This window comes from Python bivittatus, unplaced genomic scaffold (assembly GCF_059951505.1).
Source record: "Python bivittatus isolate LINGU-HERP-01145 unplaced genomic scaffold, Pbiv_v1 ctg000980_np1212, whole genome shotgun sequence".
NCBI classification, from domain to species: Eukaryota; Metazoa; Chordata; class Lepidosauria; order Squamata; family Pythonidae; genus Python; species Python bivittatus.
Window position 1 is genome coordinate 4,046,102 of NW_028277125.1, and position 26,795 is coordinate 4,072,896.

Consider the following 26,795-nt stretch of genomic DNA (forward strand, 5'->3'; position numbering starts at 1 on the left):
CAGAATTCCCCAGCTGGCATGGGAAATTCTGAGAATTGAAATCCACACATCTTAAAGTTGCCAAGGTTGAGAAACACTGCTTTAAAACATGGCAAATATGATGTTGCCATAGGAATAACTGGGTGCAAGGTTTTATTGCCGCTTCATGATTTGTATATATTGGTATTTATTTTGTCATGACCCACATGATAAAGTGATCTACCAGGTTTCCACGGTTTGTGGTAACTTTGTTTAGTCTATACATGCAAGAAGGGGTCTTTTAACTTTGCTGAGGATCTCCAGGCCATGTGCAAGTCTTGCTGGGAGCCTCAACTGAGCTGGGGAGAGTTGCTTCCTTGTCCTGGGTGTAGGTCCTCTTGGGAGTGTAGCCATCCCAAAGGAAGCAGAAGTTCATTCCAAAAGATCCAGATCACATTTCCAGCACCCACGCACATGTGAGTGTGTGTGTGTGTGTGTGTGTGTGTGTGCTGCTTGTGGCTGTGCACCCATGTCATCCAGATAGAAAAGGTTTTATGTAGGAGGGAATCCAATCCAGTAGATATACCCATTAAAGTCTTCATTGGTGGAGAAGCCTGTCTTCCTTTCTAATGGGAACTGTCAGGTATCTTGTAGATGTGAAAATGAGTGGCTGTTTTTCTTGCTTTTCACAGGCAGTTGGCCCAGAGTCTTGGACAGGCTGGTGAAATTGAACCAGAAACAGAAGGCATTCTGACAGAATATGGTGTGGATTTCTCAGACTTCTCTTCAGAGGTCCTGCAGTGTCTTCCACAAAGCCTTCCTTGGATTATCCCATCCAGCGAATTTGCCAGGAGAAGAGATTTAAGGTAACCTGTCTTTCCTTTCCTGGTTGCAGTCGAGTTCCTTAGGTGCAAAGCATTTGAAATGCGGGATACTCTGTTGTAAGGCAGGCTGCTTTGCAAAACTCTTCTTTCTGTTGCTTTGGATTGCCCCCGTGTTCGTGTATTCTAGCCTTCTTTCGTAGAGAAAAGAAGATCCATTTTCCTTCAACTCGGATCACTGCCTTTCAGAGGAACTGCAAGGGGGAAATTCATTCTCTGCATGAATGGCTGAACCTCAGAGCGGTCAATTCCTTTGCTTGTTCTTCATAGCTCATGAAAGCTTTTGGAATGACAAGATGTAAAATGGTCAGGAAGTACCTTTTTTTATGGCCCTAATTATAGAGGGGACAGAAGAAACCTTTTTGGTGGCATAGATTTTTTTCATCTGGCCTTTTTTAGACTAAAGCCATCAGCTGTCTAGAATATACTTTATAGTGTATGTCTAGGGAAATAAATATGGTTAGAACAATTTGATCTCTAAGAAATAGAATCTTTCTTGTAAGCTTGGGTTCCTTGTATGTTGTGTTTGCAATGAAAACTGGAAGCAGGCTGAACCTCTCCTCTCTTAATAAACGGCAAAAGAACTGTCTTCTGGGTCAAAGCAAAAATTCTCCTCTGGGATCCATAAATATTGGCTTTGCTTACTGGCAGTCTGTATTTTGTACTCTCTGCAAACCTGTCCCCTCTGCACAAGTTCAGTAGCCTGTGCAGAGGGTTTGCGGGAACCCCAAGGATTCCTTACATTTTCCTTACATTGTACCAGCCTTTCTCAGGCTGTTCTCTGTGGACAACCTGGACTACAGCTTAGGCCAAAGGGATCTTAGGGTCATCTAGTCCAATCCCTTGCTTTGTGGAGGATCCATTAGATCCTCTCTGGTTGATGGCCATCCAGCCTCTGCTTGAAGATCTCTGCCTCCTGTAGCAGGCTCTTTCACTGGCTGACAGCTTGAACAGTCAGGCAGTTCCTCCTGGTATCTAGCCTGAACCTCCTTCAACCCCTTGGTTCTACTCCTGCCATCTGGGGCAATAGTAGAGATAGCCCACTGAATCAAAGATGTCAGAGAGAGGGACAAGATAAGAGAAGGTGAGACCTTTACTCTCTCAAGGTCTAGGTTTAGGGTTGGTGTATAAGTATTGTGAAGACCTACCTCCACTCTGAGGTGGTACATCCCAGAAGGATGCTTTCCTCCTTCAGTAGAGGAGAATCCATGGCTCCCGCAGGCGGCTTGTTTCAGTGATGACCAGAGCCATAGAGCCAACAAGCTGGAAATGGCTAAGCCCCTTGTTCTCCAGGCTTCCTTAGGTATCTTTGCACACTATTTCTACTCTGGTACCTTCAAAGCCTTTGAGGAAGGCACTTTGTTTCTTTGCTCAATGAGAAATTCTGTTTAAATGAACTGATATAATATAAGAGGAACTCATTCATCCCTGCCCTGTTTTTAGCTGCTGTCACTCATCTTCTTTCTGATATTTCCTTCCGTATAACCCACAAAGAAGGAAAGATAATCTTATTTTCCTCTGCTGACCAACCCTGATCAGATTGATCGAGCTAGGAGCAGTGAAGCTGAATAGCAGGTTTGCAGTTCAAGACAGCATTAAAGGGAATGGAGATGTGCAGTGGCAGAAAACTGCAGAGCTCCTTCCTCTTTCTCTCCTTTAATATTTTGCCCTTTTGCATTCCTCTCCCCTAATGATGTCAGCTTAACAGCACAGAAAGGGGAAAGAACTGAGTCTTTCAGAACAAACCCAGAGAGGCAAACTTCTGCCAAAGATGCAGAGATGATGCTAGAGAAGGAAACTTGAAGCGAACTAAAGAACCCCAAAGCAACTTCTGTGGTTTGTTCCAAGTATTTTTAAAATTTTGTTCAGATCTTTCTGCTTTTGATTCCTTGACCTAGTGGGGAAAATCCTATATTTTGGAGAGAGAAAAGGTTTGCTTTGGGTGAGGCATGCTGCCTTCTCCATGCCAGCTACTGAGGGGTGATGATGGAAAAAAAACTTATGTCACTTTTCCTGAAAAGGGTCAAAAGGACGAAAACTTACGTTTGCTTGCTTGCCTGCCTGCCTGCCTGCCTGCCTGCCTGCCTGCCTACTTGCTTGCCTGCTTGCTTGCCTGCTTGCTTGCTTGCTTGCTTGCTTGCTTGCTTGCTTGCTTGCTTTCTTTCTTTCTTTCTTTCTTTCTTTCTTTCTTTCTTTCTTTCTTTCTTTCTTTCTTTCTTTCTTTCTTTCTCTCTCTCTCTCTCTCTCTTTCTCTCTCTCTCTCTTTCTTTCTTTCTTTCTTTCTTTCTTTCTTTCTTTCTTTCTTTCTTTCTTTCTTTCTTTCTTTCCTCCTTCCTTCTCTTTTTTCAGTGTTGTCCTGCCAACAAGTGATTTTATTGTTATAAACAGGATGTTGTATTCACTTTTCAAAAGGACTATGAAACTAGAGGTAGAATTACAACCTTTACTTTCTCAGCTGCCAAAAGAGAAAACAATGAACTAAAAATACCAGCCTTGTTGCAGCAAGGAATTTTGAAGGGTTCGTGTGATGGATCACTGTCCAAACTAAATGCCTGTTCAGTGTTTTATACAGCCCTTGAACCCTGCATTCTGGGTATCTACCCTGGAACATGGGAGACTATGCCTGAAGCAAACAAATGAGCACTGTAGCCTGAGAGGCCTGAACTCAGAAGAGAAGTTTGATTAAAATCTCAATTCATTAGGTAAATGAGCATGCTGCTTCCCAGTAGGCAGAGTTAATTAACTGTTGCTTTTATAAATGAGAATCTCCAAGGAGATTCCTCTCCTCCCCATGGTTCAGAGGAGTTTTTTCTTATTTGAGATATCTCTAGCAGTGGGACTGATTAGAAGAAGGCTCTTGAATCTTAGGAGATGGCTATTGTGGCTAGGAGAAGCATGAACTCCAATGCTTCAGTTCTGGGCTCCAATCTCAAATCACGAGGCAGTCTCATTCAAGCTTTTGCTTCCCAGACTCACTCCATCTCTGTAGTATGGGGATAATACCACCCAACTTTGCCCACTTTGGGTTGGGTTTGTTGTCAGAATTCATGGGAAGGGCTTTGAAGGCTTCAGAAATTGCTACAGATGTGTAAAGGACCATCGGAACATTTGTTGGACTCTAAACTGCTGTGTGTGCAGTCAAGATTCTCACTAGTATCTAGGGAAGGCATAGTCATGATGCTATTTATTCTCTGCAACATCGGAGGCAGTGAGTATCCCTCAATACTAAAGGCTGGAGAATAGTAGCAAGATGGCTTCCTTATACTCTGGTAATGTTTGGAAGCTTCCTCAAGGATTTGGTTGGTCACTGTGAGAAACAGGAAGATGGTCCCCATGTAATGGTCTGTGAGAATAACCTTGGGAGAGAGCAGAAGAGGAGCCACAGCCTAGGCAACAGTCAGACAAGATATCTCAGCCCACAGAAGGAATGGTGGAAAGCGTCTCAGAAGGGACCCTCCTTAGTTCCCTGGAAAGTAAAGATGAAGTGGGGAGAGATGTGCTCTCAGACTTGCAAGATTCTGTTACTGTAACCTTACAATAAAGGTAGTGCTACTACTTATGGTTTGTGCTTCTTGGCTGGACTATCTTGAAGGGCTGACACTCACACATTGAGCCCTACCAGCTTCTCAGCAGGATCCGCTAGTATGGAACAAGACCTTTGAGAAGGAAGAAGATTCCCTTGTTGGATCCTCAGTGCAGAGGATGTGGGGAATCAGAGGATGTTGTTAGTCCTTCTGAATTCATCATTTGGTGTGATGGGGGAAACGCTGGGGGGAGTGACTTAAGGAGGAGTTGTCTGCGCTTCCTTCTCACGCTTCCACTGTTTCCCGGCTGAAAGTATGTTTTTGTTTATGTCACTGTTGTTGTCTCTGCCTAGTTCATCTCCGTGACTCTCTATAGCTCCTCCGATGTAGCTTAACCATTGCTGAAGCAACATCTTTCTTGTTGTGCTCCATGCTGGACAGCTCCCCTGCTAACCTGAATGGTTGTCCTTGACTACACTTACATAAGGCAACTTTTGACCCACACGGTAGGATTGGTAGACACAGGATAGGAAAGGAGGTCTGAATGCATGGAGAGAGCCACACGGAAGCGGGTGGTCTTTCAAGGCTCCAGATGTGAGCTGTGAAAGTCTTTAGAGTTTAAAAATACAAGAATTCCATAAATCTTTGAAAATATGGCTCTGTTCCCAGGCCTGGGGTTAGGTTAGCCTTTTGGAAGGTCCTGAAAACATGGTTCTTCCAGCAACCTTGGGGATCCCATGGGGGGCCTACGTGATAGTTGCACTGTGTACTATATTTAGATCTTGCTTTTATTTATTTATTTATTTATTTATTTATTTATTTATTTATTTATTGTTTTAACAAATGTGACATTGTTTTGTTAGTTGTATACCACCTAGAATCAGGTTCAGTGAGCTGGGTGGCCATGTAAATTTGTTAAATAAATAAATAGATATGTTGGTTGTTGAGCCCCTGTGGATTTTTTTTTTTATCATGTAACATGTATTTTGTCTGGGTGCATACTGTATGTTCTTTTTAATTGTTTTCCTTTTTTTTACTTATGAAAGCTGCCCAGAGGCACTTGGGAGTTGAGCAGCCTTTTAAACCTACTCTAATAAAATAAATAAAAATAGCCCATTGCACTGAGTCAGAAAATATGCTTGAAAGCCTATACAAGTGGCATAATATCTGCATGACATGGTCATCACATTGCTCAAGTGTCACTTAACAAATTATATTCTGAACCCATTGCTATTCCTGAACCCTCTTGTAAGGCAAACCCATTACAGTCACCTATCCTGAACCCCAGAGGTGGGATGAGCTCCATGAAACTGGGTCTCCCATTGGACTTGTTTAATCTGTGTTGATGAAGAGTCTATATGCCCTAGAAGAAGCTCAGTCCTGCTTCCTTCAGGGCAGGAGCTGACACAGTTCAAGAAGCAGCTGGTTCTTTGGCAATGCAAAGCAGTCTTTGAAAGGTTTAGCAAGGAAGAGGTGGCTGGAAATGAATTAGGGCAGATGTTTGACCAGGTTTTTGAGCTGAAAGTTCTGTAGCTTCCTAGCTTTGATGTTGGTGACTCTGTTTCTCCCTCCAATTACAGGTAGGAACTTCAGTTGTCACTCCAAAGCTTTGGGGCTTCAGTGGAAGCATTAGGCAACAGGACATCCTGCCTTGTTTTTGTTCTGTTGCAGACATGGAGGTGCTGTTCTTGGCACTGTTTGTAACTGGATACCAGGGCAACAGGACAGTCCCTGCATTGCCACACTAACTGCCAACTGTTTCTTCTCTCGTCCTTGAGGAATTAGCCATACATGAAAATCCTGTTTGCTGCAAAATTGGAGGTGGGGAGACAGAGCAAGTACTGTTAGAAGCAGCAGCAGCAGCAGCAGCACCAGCAGCAGGCACTTGAGGAGGGGGGAATTAGAAGAGTAGGACCTTGGTTCCTAGAGATGGTTCTTCTCAAGAGATGGAAAATGCAAGCCATGTAATGGTTGAAGGGCTTCTTCTGTAGAGTCACATCACAAAATTATGTTAACCCTGTGAATAGTAAAACTTGTATTCCTAGAAAAAGGTGTACAGATATTTGTTCATTTTAATATTATTTATTTATTGCGTTGATATCCTGCCACAGTCCAAATCGATTCTCAGAGGTTCTGCATGGGTATTTGGGGGCATGCTCTCCCCAACCCATAGAGAACACTGGGTCTTCAGGCCCCATATCTTCTGATCAAACTCTCTTCAATGAATTTGTCCAATCCCTTTTTTAAAAGCCACCCAAGTTACTGGCCATCACTACATCTTGTGGTAATGCATTCCACAGAGCGTAAGACCATCCCCTTTTGGTCTAGAATCTTGTTTCTCCCGGAGGCTAAGAACCAGATGCCTCGAGGGTGCTTGCAAGCGAGAGATGCAGACCCACTATTCTCTCTCTATTGTTCCCCCACAATTGATATTTAGAGACATGCTGCTCTCGACCCTGGATGTGAATATCCCGTAATAGACAGACCCTCATTAATTTATCCAGTCACCATGTCTTGCGGGAATGAATTCCAAAGGTAACTGTGCCCGTCTCTGGCCCTCCCCTATACCTTTTGCTTCTCTGGGAAACTGAGGCATTGACTCCTAGATTGGATACCGGTTAATTGTGCCTCCTCTCCTTTTGTGAGATAGACGTACCAAGGTTTGGCTGTTCCAAGGAATCACTAGTGTTTGGGAGTAAAACAAGCCTACACATCTGAAATTATTTTAAGCCACTTTTAAAACCATCTAAACTGCTTTAACATCAGTTTAAGCCAGTGGCCATCATACACGGTGGCGGTGAATTCTGTCTTTTATATCTGTGTTCTTTTGTCAGTCTGGAAATTGCAGCTGATCAACGCAGTGGAGAAAAGAAATGAGATCATCTTAAAGATACGGTCGCTTAGACATGCAGTCACTTGTTATCGCTGCTTGCAGTTAAATGTAATAGTATACCTCGTTAAAATTCCAGCAAGACCTACCAGTAGTCAAGGGGGATAAACAGAATGCAGTAACCGATCTCTTTTTTTCTGATAGCTATTTACAAAAGCGTTATGGGCCTTTAAAAGTATACAGTTCTATTTGCTGCCCTAAAAGGAGTTGATGAAGCAAAGGTTTCTTTTACTTGATTGGCATAGTTTGATTTGCAACACGAGGCTTCTTTTCTTCTTGTTATGTACGTTCATGTAATTCCACATTTCTGCTCTTTATTCCTCACAACGTTTTCAAAAATCCGGAGAGGAAAAGATTATTTATTTATTTTATTTGCATTTCAAATTTGGTCACCGCCCATCTCACTAGGAAGCGGTCTGGGCGGTTTACAGTAAAAACAAAAATAAATATTAATTGAAATACAATAAAAATACAATAAAAAACCATATTCATTCATCAATAATAATATCTTCTGCGGTGCTGCTGGTAAAAAAGATATTAACCTACAGGAGCATCTTCAAGGTGCTAGCCACCCCCAGGGTTAGTTGCCCCTTTTCTTGCCCCACGCGAGTTGGCAGAACAGGTCTACACCCCTTTCCGGAAGGTTGCAATGCAAGCCATTTTTTAAAGCAGAATCTGCCTTGCAAATTGAAACAGCAGAACGGGCGCCTTTTTCTGTTTCACGTTCAAAAGCAGCTGAGCCTTTTCCCATTCATTGCTCGGAGGGCAGGAATGGTGCAAAACACCAATCTTCTCTCTTAAACAGTAAGAAATATTATGAAATATGGAGTAGATGTTCCGGATAGAATTCCAATAATGTTTCACCTGTTTCTGAGGAAGCTAGAGGAAGTGTACAATGTGCTATCATTTGATATTTTCTTTGACAGCATATTAGCAGTGTTTAGGCAAACCAAAAAGTCACGCCAGGAAAACTGACAGTTTTCTTTGAGCAAAATTAGTTCTGAGAGAAGATTGGTCCAGTAAAAGTATTTCTAGTAGCCCACTTATATTTAAGAGTGCATATTTTAAATATCTCTTTCTTGTTCTGAACCAAAGAATAACTCTGCAGATATTTTAGTTCACACTTGCTTCTTCCTAACTGGGAAATAATCATTACCAAAAGAGTATGGATGAAGGTTTTACAATAAGAATATTAGACTGGGGTTTAGGTGGGAAGATGTGCAAGATAACATGGCACAAACATGCCATGGTAACTGTGGTGTGTGAGTGTGCGCGTGTTTTAATTTCCTCATGAGATTGCCTTGTCTTATGGGAATGGCCTTGAGGGGCATATGCTGTGGACATGAGAGGGCAGAGGGAATGGCCTTGAGGGGCATATGCTGTGGACATGAGAGGGCAGAGGGAATGGCCTTGAGGGGCATATGCTGTGGACATGAGAGGGCAGAGGGAATGGCCTTGAGGGGCATATGCTGTGGACATGAGAGGGCAGAGGGAATGGCCTTGAGGGGCATATGCTGTGGACATGAGAGGGCAGAGGGAATGGCCTTGAGGGGCATATGCTGTGGACATGAGAGGGCAGAGGGAATGGCCTTGAGGGGCATATGCTGTGGACATGAGAGGGCAGAGGGAATGGCCTTGAGGGGCATATGCTGTGGACATGAGAGGGCAGAGGGAATGGCCTTGAGGGGCATATGCTGTGGACATGAGAGGGCAGAGGGAATGGCCTTGAGGGGCATATGCTGTGGACATGAGAGGGCAGAGGGAATGGCCTTGAGGGGCATATGCTGTGGACATGAGAGGGCAGAGGGAATGGCCTTGAGGGGCATATGCTGTGGACATGAGAGGGCAGAGGGAATGGCCTTGAGGGGCATATGCTGTGGACATGAGAGGGCAGAGGGAATGGCCTTGAGGGGCATATGCTGTGGACATGAGAGGGCAGAGGGAATGGCCTTGAGGGGCATATGCTGTGGACATGAGAGGGCAGAGGGAATGGCCTTGAGGGGCATATGCTGTGGACATGAGAGGGCAGAGGGAATGGCCTTGAGGGGCATATGCTGTGGACATGAGAGGGCAGAGGGAATGGCCTTGAGGGGCATATGCTGTGGACATGAGAGGGCAGAGGGAATGGCCTTGAGGGGCATATGCTGTGGACATGAGAGGGCAGAGGGAATGGCCTTGAGGGGCATATGCTGTGGACATGAGAGGGCAGAGGGAATGGCCTTGAGGGGCATATGCTGTGGACATGAGAGGGCAGAGGGAATGGCCTTGAGGGGCATATGCTGTGGACATGAGAGGGCAGAGGGAATGGCCTTGAGGGGCATATGCTGTGGACATGAGAGGGCAGAGGGAATGGCCTTGAGGGGCATATGCTGTGGACATGAGAGGGCAGAGGGAATGGCCTTGAGGGGCATATGCTGTGGACATGAGAGGGCAGAGGGAATGGCGTTGAGGGACAGGAGGAAGAGCCACTACCAAGATAGCAGTCAGATGAAAGAGGGCCAGGTTGATGACAGATGATCCTGGAGAAAACAGGGTACTCATCACCCCTGTGACTGAGTCCCTCCCCATTGCTGCTGGTCGTCCTCCTCTTCTCTTTCCTTCCACCTTTCCAGTGTTATAAACTTCTCAAGAGAGCTGGATTTTAGAGACTACCACCTTTTTCACCACTGTTTTAAGATCATTTCCTTGTAGTAAAAGCCATAAACTGAAACATTACCTGATTTTAAAAATGTACTCTTGGCTACTACTGTGACATCCAAAGTAGAGATTCGTACTGTCACAGTAATGACATTGCTCCATCCTCTTTGTGAGCATCTCTGCCTTGGCTTGAATAGGCTTTAGTTTATGCTCCCTTATTCAATCTTTACTGCTTAGGGATTTAGAGAAGCTGTGGAGAAATTAGCTTTGCTTTCTTCGGCCATCTTGATAGTGACTAATGGTTGCCTCCAGGAGTTTCATAGAGATCAGAAAAAGCAGTGGAACTGGGTGCATCACTGTAAGCCTTCTTAGAAAATCTCTCATTTTCATATACTTTACGTATATGGTAAAAGTGCACATGTACAGTACCTGTCTCTTTACTTACTTTGTAGTAGATCTTTTTGTATTTTCTGTATCTTTTTTTTCCTCCATGCATCTTGGAGTTGTCAATTTAATTACTTGCTAATGTTTGTTAATCACAGTTCAATAAAAGAATAATACAGGGGGAAAGAAGAAGAGCATTTCTCATTTTGTAAAGGAACCATCCCCAAGCTATGGCTTCTGAAATTTCCATGACAAGAATGAAAGAAACAAATCTCTGATGCTGTTACAATATCTGGGAATGTTCTCTGGAAGTTATTTCACACTACAGGTGGGGGCTCCCTTTTCACCAGACCTCTTTTATTACCATTAATGATTGTAACAAATTGTTTTGCACTCTCCCTCTCTTGAGAGCCTGAGGCAATGGCCAATAAAAATACCTATTAATGTTTACCCCAAACAGGAGATAAACCCTAAATGTTAAATTTGAGAGAGGCATTAAAATTAGGGAAGGACAAGATCCCCTCCTTCTTCAAGAATTGAAGTGCTGCTTTTAGAAAGTCCCTGCCTTGAGTGCAACTCAGCCTTGTGAGGTAGCCCAGACAAGAAGCACACCCAGGAGGGCTCTGTCTTTATTGTAAGGTTACATTAACAGAATCTTGCAAGTCTGAAGGTGCAACTCTCCCCCCATGCCCCTTACAGCCCAATAAAGTAGGGAAGGTCACTTCTGAGACACTTTCCACCCACCCATTCCTCTTGTGGGCTCAGCTGCCTCTTATCTGACCATTCCCCTGGCCGTGGCTCTTCCCCTGTCTCCCAAGGCCATTCCTTCAGACCATTACATCAGCGCAGCTTCTCTCTATAGTAGGGCATTTCCGAAAACCTATGAGAGTGATCCTGATTAATGGCAAGCCTATATGCTTCAAAGTCATGTATGAAGAAAAGCTGTGTACGTAGGAAATGCTTCAAATCTGGGCATGGGTTCAGTTATGTGAGCCCACATAACTGTACAGTGGGGCAAAAAAGTATTTAGTCAGCCACCAATTGTGCAAGTTCTCCCACTTAAAAAGATGAGAGAGGCCTGTAATTTTCATCATAGGTATACCTCAACTATGAGAGACAAAATGGGGAAAAAAATCCAGAAAATCACATTGTCTGATTTTTAAAGAATTTATTTGCAAATCATGGTGGAAAATAAGTATTTGGTCAATATCAAAAGTTCATCTCAATCCTTTGTTATATGGTATAACAAAGGATTTGTTGGCAATGACAGAGGTCAAACGTTTTCTGTAAGTCTTCACAAGATTTTCACACACTGTTGCTGGTATTTTGGCCCATTCCTCCATGCAGATCTCCTCTAGAGCAGTGATGTTTTGGGGCTGTCGCTGGGCAACACGGACTTTCAACTCCCTCCAAAGGTTTTCCATGGGGTTGAGATCTGGAGACTGGCTAGGCCACTCCAGGACCTTGAAATGCTTTTTACGAAGCCACTCCTTCGTTGCCCGGGCAGTGTGTTTGGGATCATTGTCATGCTGAAAGACCCAGCCACATTTCATCTTCAATGGCCTTGCTGATGGAAGGAGGTGTTCACTCAAAATCTCACGATACATGGCCCCATTCATTCTTTCCTTTACACGGATCAGTCGTCCTGGTCCCTTTGCAGAAAAACAGCCCCAAAGCATGATGTTTCCACCACCAACACAGTATGGTGTTCTTTGGATGCAACTCAGCATTCTCTCTCCTCCACACACGACGAGTTGAGTTTAGACCAAAACGTTCTATTTTGGTTTCATCTGACCATATGACATTCTCCCAGTCCTCTTCTGGATCATCCAAATGCTCTCTAGCAAACTTCAGACGGGCCCAGACATGTACCGGCTTAAGCAGGGGGACACATCTGGCACTGCAGGATTTGAGTCCCTGGCGGCGTAGTGTGTTACTGATGGCGGCCTTTGTTACTTTGGTCCCAGCTCTCTGCAGGTCATTCACTAGGTCCCCCCGTGTGGTTCTGGGATTTTTGCTCACCATTCTTGTGATCATTTTGACCCCACAGGGTGAGATCTTGTGTGGAGCCCCAGATCGAGGGAGATATAAGTGGTCTTATATCTCTTCCATTTTCTAATTATTGCTCCCACAGTTGATTTCTTCACACCAAGCTGCTTGTCTATTGCAGATTCAGTCTTCCCAGCCTGGTGCAGGTCTACAATTTTGTTTCTGTGTCCTTTGACAGCTCTTTGGTCTTGGCCATAGTGGAGTTTGGAGTGTGACTGTTTGAGGTTGTGGACAGGGGTCTTTTATACTGATAACAAGGTCAAACAGGTGCCATTACTACAGGTAATGAGTGGAGGACAGAGGAGCCTCTTAAAGAAGTAGTTACAGGTCTGTGAGAGCCAGACATCTTGCTTGTTTGTAGTATAAGTATAAATAAAATACTTATTTTCCACCATGATTTGCAAATAAATTCTTTAAAAATCAGACAATGTGATTTTCTGGATTTTTTTCCCCATTTTGTCTCTCATAGTTGAGGTATACCTATGATGAAAATTACAGGCCTCTTTCATCTTTTTAAGTGGGAGAACTTGCACAATTGGTGGCTGACTAAATACTTTTTTGCCCCACTGTATGTGTTTGATTCAGTGGTCAAAGTTACAAGTTTCTTTGGGTTCCCCGCCTCATCGTATTATTAAAGTCTGATTAAATTTTATATTTGGCCGCAAAGGAGGGTAGTGGTTCTTAATCCACCCAGAGACATCTTGATGGGGCAGGCTATAAATGGGAGCAATCCCATAGAGCAGGGTTCCTCAACCTTGGCAACTTTAAGACGGGTGGACTTCAACTCCCAGAATTCCCCAGCCAGCAAGGCTGGCTGGAGAATTCTGGGAGTTGAAGTCCACCCGTCTTAAAGTTGCCAAGGTTGAGGAACCCTGCCATAGAGGGCTGCATCTCAGAATCTTTTCCATAACTTTCCAGTTGGCCTTGCTAGCCAGCCTACCGATCGATTCTACTGTGCTTGTGCAGACCCACAGGGCCTGTTGCATCTGCAGGACACGCTGCAGGCATGGACTGTGGTGAACCACGGGCCCGTTGCTGACCTCCTTGTTAAAAGATGCGATAGGCTGAGCCTCCTAGAGCCAACCACTTCTGCTGCTTGCTGCTCTTCCCTCACTCAGTTTTCAGAGTTCTGGCACTCTCGGATTTGCGTTCGTTCATTTCCAGCACAGGGCGCTCCCTGCTGCCAGTCTATTCATTTTCGAACTGCCTGGAGCTACAGATCACGATAGGTGGCAGACATTTGCAGTTGCAAGACCAAACAGCTGGAATAAGTGACCTCTTCCATTGAAACAAAACCCCAGTGGCCTCTCATTTCGGGAGGAGCTCTTTGAAATGGTCAGCATCAGAGTGCCTAGAGAGAAAGATTGCCTACCCAGCCAGCTACCGAGAGTCCCAGCATTGGCTTCTGGACCACCATGGTCATACCTGGGATCTGATCTGGCCTTGTAAGGCTACCCAGAAAACCTGAGGTGTTTCCATTCAAACGTTATTCTCCTGAGGACTGTAAATTGAAACGTTATGTAAGAAGCATTTCTTGGAGTGCCGTAGCTCTTTTGAAATTCCATTCATTAATGGGCTTTTAATCAAAGGGGAATGTATTTATGGAAGCAGGATCCTTCATAGGCTATAGCTCTAGTCAATTTGTCCCTGCAGAGCTGGAGTGGAACAATTTCTCTATGTATATAACTGCCTAAGGATTGTGCAAAATGAAAAGAGAAAGAACAACATTGGAAGGAAAGGGAACAATAAAAAAATAGAAGGAAACCCCAAATAACCCCATCCTCATGTAAATATGTAAACAAATGATGTATTATAGGTATGCTGGTGTTTATTTACTGCTTTTGAGGGTTCAAAGTGCTTTACACACAGCATCTGATAATCCTTATCACCTCGTGTTGTAGAAATGCTCAGGTGACTACAGGCAAGGGTGAATTCTTGGGAGAAACTTTCTTTTACCATATTTCTTTTTAGAGACGGTAACCTTTCTCTCAAAATCTCACGTTAAGCGGTTGTCAACAAGGTGTTAGAACCTTAGAATTTCTTTGCTGGAGGGGATCCCAAGTCCCAGTTGACTGTAGTTGTTCCCCAGGTTTAACCAGGCAGAGGCAGGATTAGCAGGTGAAATTAGAAGGACATTCAGGCCTCCCACTTTCTGAATGGACCCAGTAGCTACTTGTGTGCATATCTTGGTATGGGAAGGAAGTTCATAGGGATCTATTGAACCCTGTTGAGGTTCTCATAGGGATCCCTCCATGCACAGGGCAAAGAGCATGCACAAATGATGGGGAATCAATTGCTGCAAATATTGATTAGAAAAGCAGTGTACGATAAGTTTTTTGCAATTCAGTATTTGATAGGGCCCAGGAACTGGCTGGAGGAAGTCACTTTTAAGAAGATCAAATGTTTGCAGTTCATGGATCCCCATTTTGGAGCTTGAAACATCTCTGTTTATTCAACTAATAGTCAGAGCTAACTTCAGATTGAATTGTTTAATGCTATATAATAAACATTGAGAAGGCAAGGAGGAGACAGATTTGTTCCAGAAAGGGAAAGAGGAGCTTTTAAATCTACAGTGTCTGCCTTAGTTAGCAGTCTTGTCTTGACCAGTCTCTAGGTGAGCCTTCCCCAGGCTAGAACCTTCCAGATGTATAAATTTCAGCTCCTATAATTTCCAGACAGCATGGCCAAAAGCTATCCTAGTCAGTGATTAAGAACTGAATTACATGTATTACTGACTAGCACCTAAGATCTCATCAGAAGATCCATGTTGAATCAGAAGGATTCTTGCAGTATCCTGTTTTCTCAAGAGCTCACAAATAGGTCCAGAAATTAGCCCTGATTTTGCAGTTCCAGGTAGCCATCAAGATAGAGAGACCACTAAAAAATCTCTTCTTCATGATATTTTTTGTGTTTCTTGGATGTTGTACAAAGCAGGGCCTTCCTCCCAGTTGTTGCTGTTGCTCAGCTAAATTTTCCTTTTTCTCCCCCATTATGATAGGAAAGAATGCATCTTCACCATTGACCCATCAACTGCCAAGGATCTTGACGACGCTCTGTCTTGCAAGCTGCTTCCAGATGGTATGACGGTATCACTTCATGTTTCTGTTTATGGCCATGTATAGCTGCTGCCATGTTCTTTTGAAATGAGCTTATCTTGGAAACTGAGATTTTGAATGGGGTATTTAACTGGGGATAGTTGATCAAGTGCATGTAGAATATGCCATGTTTAATCTGTAGCATCACCTTTTAATAAGGCTCTGGGTGCAAGGATGGGAGACGGTTGTCACCATGAGCAGAGCAACATGATTGGAAATTTGATCCTGAGTCATCCACCATCTGAACCATTTCATTTTTAATTTTCATTGCATCGATTGTTATTTAATCAGGACTGAGCTGATAGGTCAATATCTAATTGCCATACTCCAATAATGCAGCTTCTAGTGTTTGTGTTTATTCTGAATCAGGAAAATCAAAACCTTGCTTTTTATTTGAGGAAAAGACTGGAGCAGGTAGCTTGATTGTCATGTCAAAGGTTCTGATTTCCACGCAGAAGGTCCTACAGGTAGGGCTATGAAGACTCAGGTTTGCAGATGGTCTTCACCAAGATGGAATGATGGTCTGGCTCAGTGTGAAACAGCCTCTTGTTCTAATGTAGATGTCTGTGAACTGGAATTTAATTTCAAGCAAGTGGAAAAGCTTTTTCTCTTTTTCCGCTTGGGCTGAGTCACTTGTTGAAATGAAATAAACCCAGACTATTTTACTAATCGACTCAAGTGCTCACTCGCCATTTTGTCTCACCACCCCTGCATTGTTACAAATCCCTAAGGAAGGTAGTTGGCCTTTCTTTAATGAAGATGATCTGCTGCTACAGAAGATGGGAGAGGAGAGCTTTCTTTGAGCAAAAAATTAATGGAAAAATGGAAGTAGTGGAGCTGCTTGGATGAGACTCTGGAGGATTACCCCCGGGCTTTCTCACCCCTATCAAGGGACCCATCTTTGGGCACAGAAATAAAGCTTTGCAGATAAGTAAAGATGTGTATCACTTGATCACTGATGTTTTCTTTTAATAGCAAGCTCGGGTGATGGGATACTTATTGGTTGGAACTAGGATAGCCCCACCCCACCTCAAAATTAGGCGGTGCATACTCAGAGGAGTACTTGAAGAGCAAGCAGAAGAATAGGGGAAACTCCAGTTCTTCCTAAGCCATGAATGCTCTCTAAATGAATAATGGCACAAGAGATCTCCCACTGTACATGGGATCCCCTATTGTGTGAGAATTCTCCCAAGATATCTCCCACAGTGCTGCCCTGTTTTCCATCTTACCTGCGAGTTGTTCCAGAGCAAAAGAAGGAAGGGTTTGAAGAAGGTAAAATGACACAGATAGCTCAAAGAAAAACGAAACAAGCCAGATTGTGCTGCTGGGAAGATAACCCACATGTATCCCACTGTTAGCCTACGTGGATGCCATTCTGCAGCCCCAAGAGATGGTGAACTGAAGGTGAAACTAGATCTAATGAATGAGAAGAATCACTTTCTCTTTTCAGACCAATAGAAACCAAACGGCTCTCCACCTATTGACACGGGAGTGGAATCTTTAACTGAATGTTGTAGTGTCACTCTCTGTAATGGTATGTGGGAAAGACCCTGGGAGACGGGACGGAGAGATGCTGCCCAGGGAACAGCCAGATAAGAGACAGCATAGCCTGGACTGGATAGTGGCAGGGCAAGAGGCTCAGAAGGGACCCTCCCTAGTTTCTCAGGCTGTAAAATAGACGGGAGGAGAATTGTATTTTCAGACTTGCAAGATTCTGTTAATGTAGCTTCACAGTAAAGTAGAATTAGCTCATCTGGTCGTGTTTCCTGTCTGGTCTACTTAGTAAGGCTGATACTCTCCCTCTCTCTAACAGTCTGGAACAGGAGCCTGCTCATGCATGTGGGGGCAAGGGGTTGCAGCAGAGAGTCAAGGCTTTCTAGTATACAGGACCTGAGGGTGCAGCATGTGGAAGTGGCTGCCAGCCCCAAATCTAGTCTATCAGCAGCATCCCCGTCTTGCTCTGAAGCTCTTCTCAGCCCTCCTTTGAGGTTCCAAGGAAAGAAGCAGGAACACCTGGCCTACAGAGGACCCATGGATGGCTTTGGGGACTGAGCTGGCCTTAGCTGATCTCCAAGATGATCGGTTGTCAGTGGGGGCACAAGAAGCCGGTTTTGTGTCATTAGCTGAGAAGCATCCCCCTCCTGCATGGGGGTGTGGCCAGGATGGAGGCCCCCCCGCATGGGGTCCCTGGGGGCCCTAATGCTGTTCTCTCCTAAGGGATCACTCAGCATTGCAGCACTGATTGCATCCCCGAGCTAGGTGGCTCTTCTCGTGAGAAGGGGGTCAATTTGATTGGGTGTTGCACCTTTAAGAATTAAGGCATCTCCATACATTACAATTTGATAAGACTGACCCAAAGCAGACAGCAGCGTCAGATTTCATTGCAAAAGGCCAAGGGGTGCCCATGTGCCCAGCAACATTTCTCCCAAGGCCCCTCAGACTCCATGCCATTGCCTCCTTTATTTCTTTATTTATCATGGAGTCTTTGAATTGAAAAAGGAAGATGCTAGCATGCTGCAAAGCTGCCCTGATAACCTGTACCTCCAATAACACCTCTGGCCTCCATGCAGCCTCCACAGATATTTTTAGAAAATAAAAATGCCGATTTTTTTTCCTATGAAAGCATGCCTCATTGGCCAGAAAAAGGAGAAAATACTTAACTGTATTAATATTCTGGGAAGCTAGAGGCAGATGGAAGAGGAAGTTCCTTGGTTTGCCTTCTGGGAAATAGATGCTTTCTGGATAACTGGGCAGTGAGCAGTTCTGGGCTGCAAGATTCAAGATGACCACTAGTTGGCAGCGAAGATTTAGTTATCTGTGTCTCTTTGCTGTCATCTTGTGGCTGTTTTTGATTTTGCATGAGATAGTGGACAGTTGGGAGAGCACCCATAACTTATTCCTGGAGTCATACATGTGCTTAATGGCCCCAAATTGTTTGGGACCTCTGGCAGAAGGAAGACTGAGTGATAGCTAGACTATAAAATGCCTCTATCAGAGAGTGAAATGTTAAAAGGGAGGGGCAATGGATGGGGTGGGGAGGGCCCAGAAGCATTGTGGGTTATGTCTGGATTGCTCAGGTGGTCGTCTGGGCACCCGGTTGTTCTGGAAACTGGCCTGTGCTTTGTCACTAGAAAAATAATGGCGCCAGGACATTATGAAGATCGAAAGCAGATTCCCGCATCTACGTAGTTAGGAATTTTTCTTGAATGACATGCAGCCTTTGGCTGTCTCTGGATAGGTTTACTGCGTTGTGCAGCAGTGGCTGCTGAATAGTTTTTATATTCTCCATTTAAAATGTCAGTTATGCGTGTATTTCTGTGCATCCAATTTGTCAAAATTGGATCAGATCGTGCTTGAGTAAGATTCCAGGTAGCCCAGTTAATTCACTTAAGGGAGCCTTACCGAACCCTCATTCATCACAAAGAATGTCATAGGAAGCTGTCAAGTGGCGAGACACCAACGTACCCCTTGTTCAGACACTGAGTGCCCTAAGCCTTGATTTCCAACACTCAACCTTGTAAACCAGTTTCTGGCCATGGAGGCTTCCATGCAAGAAACAGGCTTTTCTAAACCTGACAATCCACAAGTTCGTAAAACAAACAAACACCGAGCGATGTAAAATAAGGAGTCAGAAAGCTGGCCCCATCAAGGAGAACAGATTTGGCCAGAGGAACACTGAAAGTCCACTGCAACTCTTTGCTATCAAATTTTATAGAGAGAAAAGAAGGTTTGTCCAAATGACCAAAAAGCACGCCTTGAAATTACAGCAGCAGGAGAAAACAGCCTGTTTATGAACTTAACAAAGGATCAGGAGAAAAAACAGGTGGTGCTTTATCTATTCAAGCCCCTGCTTTGGGCTGGGGGCCTCATACAGTCTCGAATGGCACGCTGAAGGCCACAGTCCAAAAGTGGGTGTAACCCGGAAAGGTGGGTTGGCCCAAAGCTTCCTTTAGACCAGTGTTTCTCAACCTTGGCCACTTTAAGATGGGTGGACCAACTCCCAGAATTCCCCAGCTAGCCACACTGGCTGGGGAATTCTGGGAGTTGAAGTCCACCCATCTTAAAGTGGCCAAGGTTGAGAAACACTGCTTTAGACAGTACCACATAATTAAGCGGTGAACGGGTTGCCACAGGGTGTGATACTGGCAACTATCTTAGATGGGCTTTAACATGAGTCAAGATACCTCCAGTCTGTCCATGTTCAATTCAGAAGCCTCATCCTGCCTTCATTATATCGCAGAGCGGAGTCTTCAGGCTCTACTAAGTAGGAATCCAAATTGCAACTGGTGTGGGACATACTCACTCCAGGTCTTAATGAGCTTTTGTTCTGATCTGGCAGAGTTCTCTCACATTTGCTCTTTTTTTTTTTATGCCTGTCCCTGTCACAAGATAAGAGTTTCTATTGCCACCAATATTCCAAGAAATCAGAACCGTCTTTCTTCCCCTGCAAAAGGCTTTAATGGGCCTCTCTTCCAAGGAGTACAAAAACAACCACTCAGAAAGGCATAAAAAATTATGATGGTGTTCCATCCAAAAAGACCTGATTTACATCTGATTCTCGGGAACTAGCAATGTTTGAGAAGACTTTTTCAAGTCACACCAGCCTTCATCAACCTGGTGCTTTCCAAAGGCGATAGACTATAATTCTCTATCTCATGTCCAAAGATTCTGCTAACCTGGTGACCTCTGGATTTTTCTTGGGGGGGGGATCCCTCCCATGTTTCTCATCTGGTGTGGGGCAAGGTTTTCCATACTTTCCCAGCCAACACAAGAGTTGGATTTCCATGCAATTGAAGAATACTCGTTTGGAGAAGGCTGCTAAAATCCCATCCTGTGCTCAGTGCAAGAGACATGATGTAGGATACAAGGGTTCAGTCCTACTAGTGAACGGGAGTTCATCATTTCCTGGGGCAGTTTGTTCCTCCACGAAACAACTTTCCTCATCAGCAAACATCTTCTCCTAATGTTTAACCGAAATCTGCTTCTCTGCCACTTCCACATGTTGGTTCGAGCCTTGATTCTAATTTGTGAAGACTGTTGGATACCACTTCCCATTTCTGTACACTCGAAGAGCATTAATTTCCTGGTAGAATTAGCCCTCTTGAATGGAGCATGGAATAGTCATAAAAACAGCTTGTGGTGTGATTTGCCAGAAATTGCCTTTTCTCCCTTCATCTCTTTGGCTGAGAGACTTAGCGTTGAGTGGAGGCTCATAACCTCAGCCAAGTTCAGAAAGTTCTCCTGTTGTAAGTTCTATCCATTAGCAAGGAGCTGTTGCTTACCCCCTCCCCTCCCCCTGTATGGGAGAGACAGAGGGAAACTTGATCTTCACAGAACTACCGTGGTCTCTTGCCTATGACTTTTTAAACTGCTTGCCTTTGTGGGATTTTTTGGGTCTGAATGTTGCTGGCTCGTATTGAGAAAGAGGTCTGAGGCCAGGCTGAGGGCAAACTCCACCAAGGCGACTTGTAAAACCTAACAGACTATGCAGGCAGGAGGAATCTGGGCTGAAATAAGACAGTAGCAGGTGGGATAGAAAGAAGACCAGGCTGTTCTCCCTGGAAAGGGCTTTGATGAATTTGGAAGCTAGGGAGGATTTGGAATGGAGAAGTGGTTATTTTTATGTCCTGGGCTCAGCGGGAATGGTACCAGCCTTGGTGGCCTTTTAGAGTTGTTAATGACAACTATCACTCACCCTGGCAGTGCTTATGATATTTTGATGGGATCTGTGGTCCAGCAGTTCTGGAGTATGTTGGCTTTTGGGAAGACTAGAAAAAGATTGTGCCTATGGAAAGATGCCAATGTTAGAAGATGGTTATCTATCTATCTATCTATCTATCTATCTATCTATCTATCTATCTATCTATCTATCTATCTATCTATCAAATTCGTCACCGCCCATCTCAGTGCAGAGCGACTCTGTATTGCAAAGGTTCTAGTAGTAGCCAGGAATACGCATCTATTATTTCTGAGCTACAGGTTTCTTTCATTGATAATTTTTGTGCTAAATGATCAGAGAGAGAAGGGCTTGTGATCCGAGCAATATCTTTCTGGATAAAGGGGCTAACTCAGAAAGGAGTGGCTAATTGGTTCTGCCTCATTCTGATCATTTGGCCTGATATTATGGCCATGTCTGTGCGTGCCCTCGTTCTCAACTACGCTGCTATTGGCCTGGCTTCACCCTAATCCTGCCCCTGATCTTGCTAAGATGTGGCTTGCTCAGTCTCTTGTCTTGGAAGTGATTCTGCAATTTTCCTATCTGACTTTCTGGAAACACGTCATATTTCTGAAGTAACTCAGATTCTGAGGACTACGGCTTTGTACAACCACACAGCACCCCGGTGATGAAATATTTATAGAGTAGAAAACTGGCTAATTGCAGGTACTGGATGTTCTGCATGAGTCTCCTGGGATAAAGCCATTCACCTCGTTCCAACGCTTACATCACGATACCTGACATGCTGGCTGTTCTGAAGCTGTGTGCTCTACCTAGTCACTTTGAACATGTGCTCTTGAGCTGGCCATTACATGTGGAAATTGCTCTTCAGAGGGGCTTCAAAGGCCGTGCCTGTCCCATATGTAAATTATTTCATAGGCTTAAGCTGCTGCTGGCACATGGATTTGGAACAGCTGGACCCCTCTAGTTTTGCAACGGGAAAAGCGTCTCTTAAAGCTGTTTCATAATGGATTTGAAAAGTCTGGAGGCCTAATTTATTAGCTGCTGTAGATATAGCCCACATGCAAGCCATCATGGTTTTAATCTGGTAACGTAGGGAGGTGGGGCTTTTCCTGTATTGTACCTGCTTGAAAAGCTTCCAGGGCATCATGGAAAACTTGTGAAATGTGCCTTTCAAGGGCATGTTGCTTTTCTCCTTTTTTGTATCTGCTGCTTGGTGGTTTTCTATGAGGTCTGATCCCGCTAATCACCTGGGATTATCTCCATGAACAGATAGAAAAGGCATGTGTGTGTGTGTGTGTGTGTGTGTGTGTGTGTGTGTGTGTGTGTGAATCAATATAAAAGTTCATGCATAGGTGTGGTTCTTGGTTGTCTCCTCACACACCCATTTGCCAGCTCTGCTTTTCATAAAACTAGAGAATTTCTAACCATCAGAGAATCAAGGAGACATGCCAATATACTGGTGGCGTGCAGAGTATGTATTAGCAGGTTACAGGCTTATCCTGTCCAAGTGTTCAGGAGTACATAAGTTAAAGTAAAATAAACGAGTTACGATCATCACGAGAGTCTTGGCTCCAGTCAGAAAGGGGAAGAGATGTTCCTGGAGGTGGAGTTTTGCAAATGCTTGAACCACCTTGTAAATCTTGTTAACATTGTGCAAACTTTATCTAAGCAATCCCACTGAGTTCTTTGTGCCAGTGGATTGGGTCCCAGCAAAGCTCCAAATCAAACCATCCTAGTTCAGGACCTGCGCCCGGGACTGGAATCAAAACAGACACCCTGTCCACATGAATAGAAGGAAAAGAGGCACCAGCCCTCACTTACCAAGGAGAGGGTCTTGTAATGAAAGTCTACTTGAGAGTAATCCACATACCTGGATGGCCATGAGGCTGGGTTAAGTTAATGAGCATCATCGGGGTAAGGCTGGAATAGCTGTTGTCTCTAATATAAAACTCTCTGATTGAGACTGACTCATGAAAATGTCTGTCCCTTGTAACTTCTGCATGTGGTTACTCTTGCATGTTGCACCTTGCGCAGTTGACAGATCTTCTTGGTGTATTGACTCTTTGCACTCTGGATCGTCTCCGTTGTGTCCTTTTCTTACTATCTGGAATCTGGATAGGATCCAGATTGGTTTGACTTCCAATTTCTGGACTAACTTACTGATTGCTCACCTATGTGTGTCTCTTCCCATGAATAACCTTTTTCATGGATTTAAACCTTGGGGAAAAAATACACTTTTGCACTTTCCCTAAACCTGACCTAGGACAGGACAATAGCCTTCCCTAAGCAGCTTTCTCTCTCAACCTGTGCGCTTAGAGACCCGCTACCTGTAGTTTGCAAATCTTGAGTATCACTGGGGATGCTTTTACAGGCCATAGAAGAAACAAATGAATATAGCTAGCCTGCTGAGGCGTGAGATAGATCGGATCTGATTCTGTATGCATGGCTGGCTCAAGACTTCAGAACTGTCGAAAGAGCTCTCTGTCCACAGCAATTGGGAAGGGCCTCGTTTGAATGTCTCTAGTGAATTAATCTCCGCCAGAGCTGCATTGGAATTACATGGCAACTCAGAACATAATTTGGAGTACAGGATTCAGTTTTCTAAGATGTTCTTGTTTTCACTGGGTGGTGGGAGAAAGAACGAACAGCTCTCAAGTCAGGTGCATGGTTTTGAGAATTTTTATCCCATTTCCATCTGCAAGATTGAACAAAAATAGTAATATAACACCAAAGGGGAGATAAAAACAGGTGGTAGCAGACAGACTGGTCTTAAATTTCCATCGGCTAAGATAAGCTAAGCCACCATGGCTGAGAAGATGGGAATTGTAGTTGAATGGATCCTGAGGGCCCTGGATTTAGAAAGTCAGGGGTAAGCAAGGCTTGAAGTCAAAGGCAGCAGCGGAGCTGCTGAACAAAATCTCAGTTATAGCTCTTTTCTCTTTTTCTGTGACCCGTACAACTAAGGCCGATGCTTCAAAACAAATAATACAAAATATGAGTAATTATACTGGCTTGCAGTCAATTTTGTTGACTGTACATGGGTTGCAGACCCTTGCTTTTTCTTGGCAGACGATATGGGTTGGTTGGTCATAGAATTGTTAAACCCCAGTGCAGAAAATGCTATGAGGTGCAGGCCTTTTCAGACAGCAAGTGAGAGGAGAGCATCTTTTCCTGTGTACCTGGAAAGTGAGAAGCTCGGGGAGACAGCTAGTTGTAAATCCTTACTTATGACACACTAGCTTTTAATGTACTGTATATGGGGGAGCCATAGCAATCGATGACTAGTGAGATGTCTGCGGGGGGTTCTACAGTTGGACCTAAGGGCTTACCATAGGCAGAGCCAGCTAGATCCAGTTATTTCACCAGCTTCCTATCATGATGATCCTCAGGGCATTTGACCAGACTGCATTACAATTGTGTAACTTCTGACAAAACAGATGAATAGCATCTTACTAATAGCGCTACAGCTGTCGTTCCAGATTGGACATTGAGAGATGAGATATGTTCCTTCCAGTGCACGTGTTCTAGTGTGATTTTCCACTAAACTGTGCTGTTGCTTGTGTGAAAAAGGTACCCTCTTCCAGAAACTTGCCCAAGGTGACTTTGTTACATACCTTCTCAGTAAAATAAGCTGTTTTGCTCCTTCTTCTTCACTCCTCCTTCCTTGCGCTGTATATCCTATAGATTGTAAGCTTGCCACTGACCTTGTAAGCTGCTTTGAGGACTTACTTGTTAGCTATAGAGCTGTTAAAATACTAAACATTCTTCTACATCATGTGCAAAATGCACAACCAACCTGTTGATATGCCCAGTTAATTTTACAATTTGTTCCTCTCTATAAATGTATTTTATAGTATTGACTTTTATTATGTACCAGTCTTTGATCACAATAGAGATTGTTCTGTCTGCTCTATTCTCTTAAAATAATAAAGAAAATGCACCATGTTTGGAGCAATTGGGAAATGATTTGCACATTTAAAAGTAATCTGTCACAGCCCCACTTGTCTATTCCAGCAACTGAGCAACACAAATCCTGTTATCCCATTTCCAGAAAGTTAAATGAGAAAAGCATCTATAAAATACCGGGTATAAAAAAAGGATGTGCAAACACTTTTTTTCTGTTTCATCAGTACAAGTCCCCTAGCAGATAAATAAATATCTAAATTAAAGCAAGCATCAATCAGTTCCGAAGTAGTATGTGTGTTGGCTGATTTGTATCTTAATAATCTCTCTTTTGAAATGGATCACCATTTGTCTGTTCCAACAACAAAAAGGTGGTGTTGAGGAATGATTTCAAGACAAGAATGTGCACATACAATCACAAACACTTTCCTTTCTCTCTTAATTCTTCTCTGATATCTCATGTGATATATCCATATCTCTTGGGATATGACTACAATTATTCTATTAAAAACTCCTCTGAGAAGAAAACTGGGTGATCTGCATAAAAGACCTTGGCTCTACTTGAGGCTGTCTTTGTAGCCATGCTTGTCGCTGCTGACCCTCTTATACTGGCAAGCCAAATCAGATGTATTTGTTTATTAAATTGGTGATGCCACCAAGTCCATATAGACTCATGGTGGCTCATGTAAATTGCTACCTTTTTATAGGAGTGAGACTGTAATCCAAAATGGTTGCCAGTCAGAGTTTTGTGTGTGTCTTGGAGAGATGGTGGGCTCCCTTTTCTTAGATTTGTTCAGAGGCTAGACTGTCATCTGTTGGGGATGCTTTAATTTGCTTTAATTCCTGCACGGAGCAGAGGGTTGAACTTGATGGCCAAGGGTCCTTTCCAACCCTAGGATTTGATTGGCCTGATGTGACTTTTTTGTATTTTCTAGTGGCTGATGAGGCTAACCTGAGTTTTTCAAACCAAGCCACTGAATTAGAAAATGGGTAAAGTTTGAAGTACTAGTCAGCCCTAACATTTTCCCCATCAGCGCAGGGGCAGTGTTTCTCAAAAGGAGGTCGACCTGTTGGGGTTCCCAAATGTGCTGTGTCCTGCAGGAGTCAGACATGGGGAATTCCAGAAGCATCCTGTATCTGTGTCTTGACTGATGGACTGAAAAAGAAGATGGAATAGAATTCTTAAAGGAAGCTTTGATTCAGCTCTCTTTTCTGTAATTACAAAAGGAGTATCTGCCTCTGGATCTGAGAGCTAATTGAAAGTGAAAGGAAGTGTGTGTACTTGTAATCTTATGCACAATTGAGAAGTTCCTCTAGTTGTTGCCCAAAAACTTCAGTGTTATACTGTATGTTTCAAAAGCTAGGGAGTTACAACTTGAAGCCTGCAGAATCTTGAGGTCCAGCAATTGGTGCCAGGACCAAAACTGTGGTCACACTACAAGGCCGATACTAAAGATGAAGGAAAAGGGTGCCCCTGTGCACGTGTTTGATCCAGAAATTTGTAATCAGTACCAGAACCGGGCTTTTGCCAAAACAATTCCACTCTTCATGTTCTGCTTAAGCAAATATATTGGGGTAGAGACAGAGTTTTACAGTTATAACACTGCTCTATCAGGGAAAGTCAAAATCTTTGACGATGAACTGCAAAACATCTAGAGATGTATCAATTTATCCCAGTCTGTCTTCTGTCCTCTAATGTTTTAGCCCACCAGCAGCGAAAGATTAACTCCTCCTGTGATATGAAATAGTTAGGATGAACTAAAAAGTTGTTCTCCGTACTAATGGTGAAGTACC

At 43.8% G+C, this 26,795-nt stretch overlaps 1 protein-coding gene across 2 annotated transcripts in view; it reads left to right on the forward strand.

The window, feature by feature from the left end:
- The window catches only part of DIS3L2 (DIS3 like 3'-5' exoribonuclease 2), a 185,995-nt gene that overhangs the window by 88,035 nt on the left and 71,165 nt on the right, over positions 1–26,795 (forward strand). For both annotated transcript variants that reach the window (XM_015888176.3, XM_088132547.1), the window contains 2 exons: positions 651–824; positions 15,322–15,401. In XM_015888176.3, the coding sequence (XP_015743662.1) occupies positions 651–824; positions 15,322–15,401 (254 nt within the window). The remainder of the gene's footprint in view (positions 1–650; positions 825–15,321; positions 15,402–26,795) is intronic.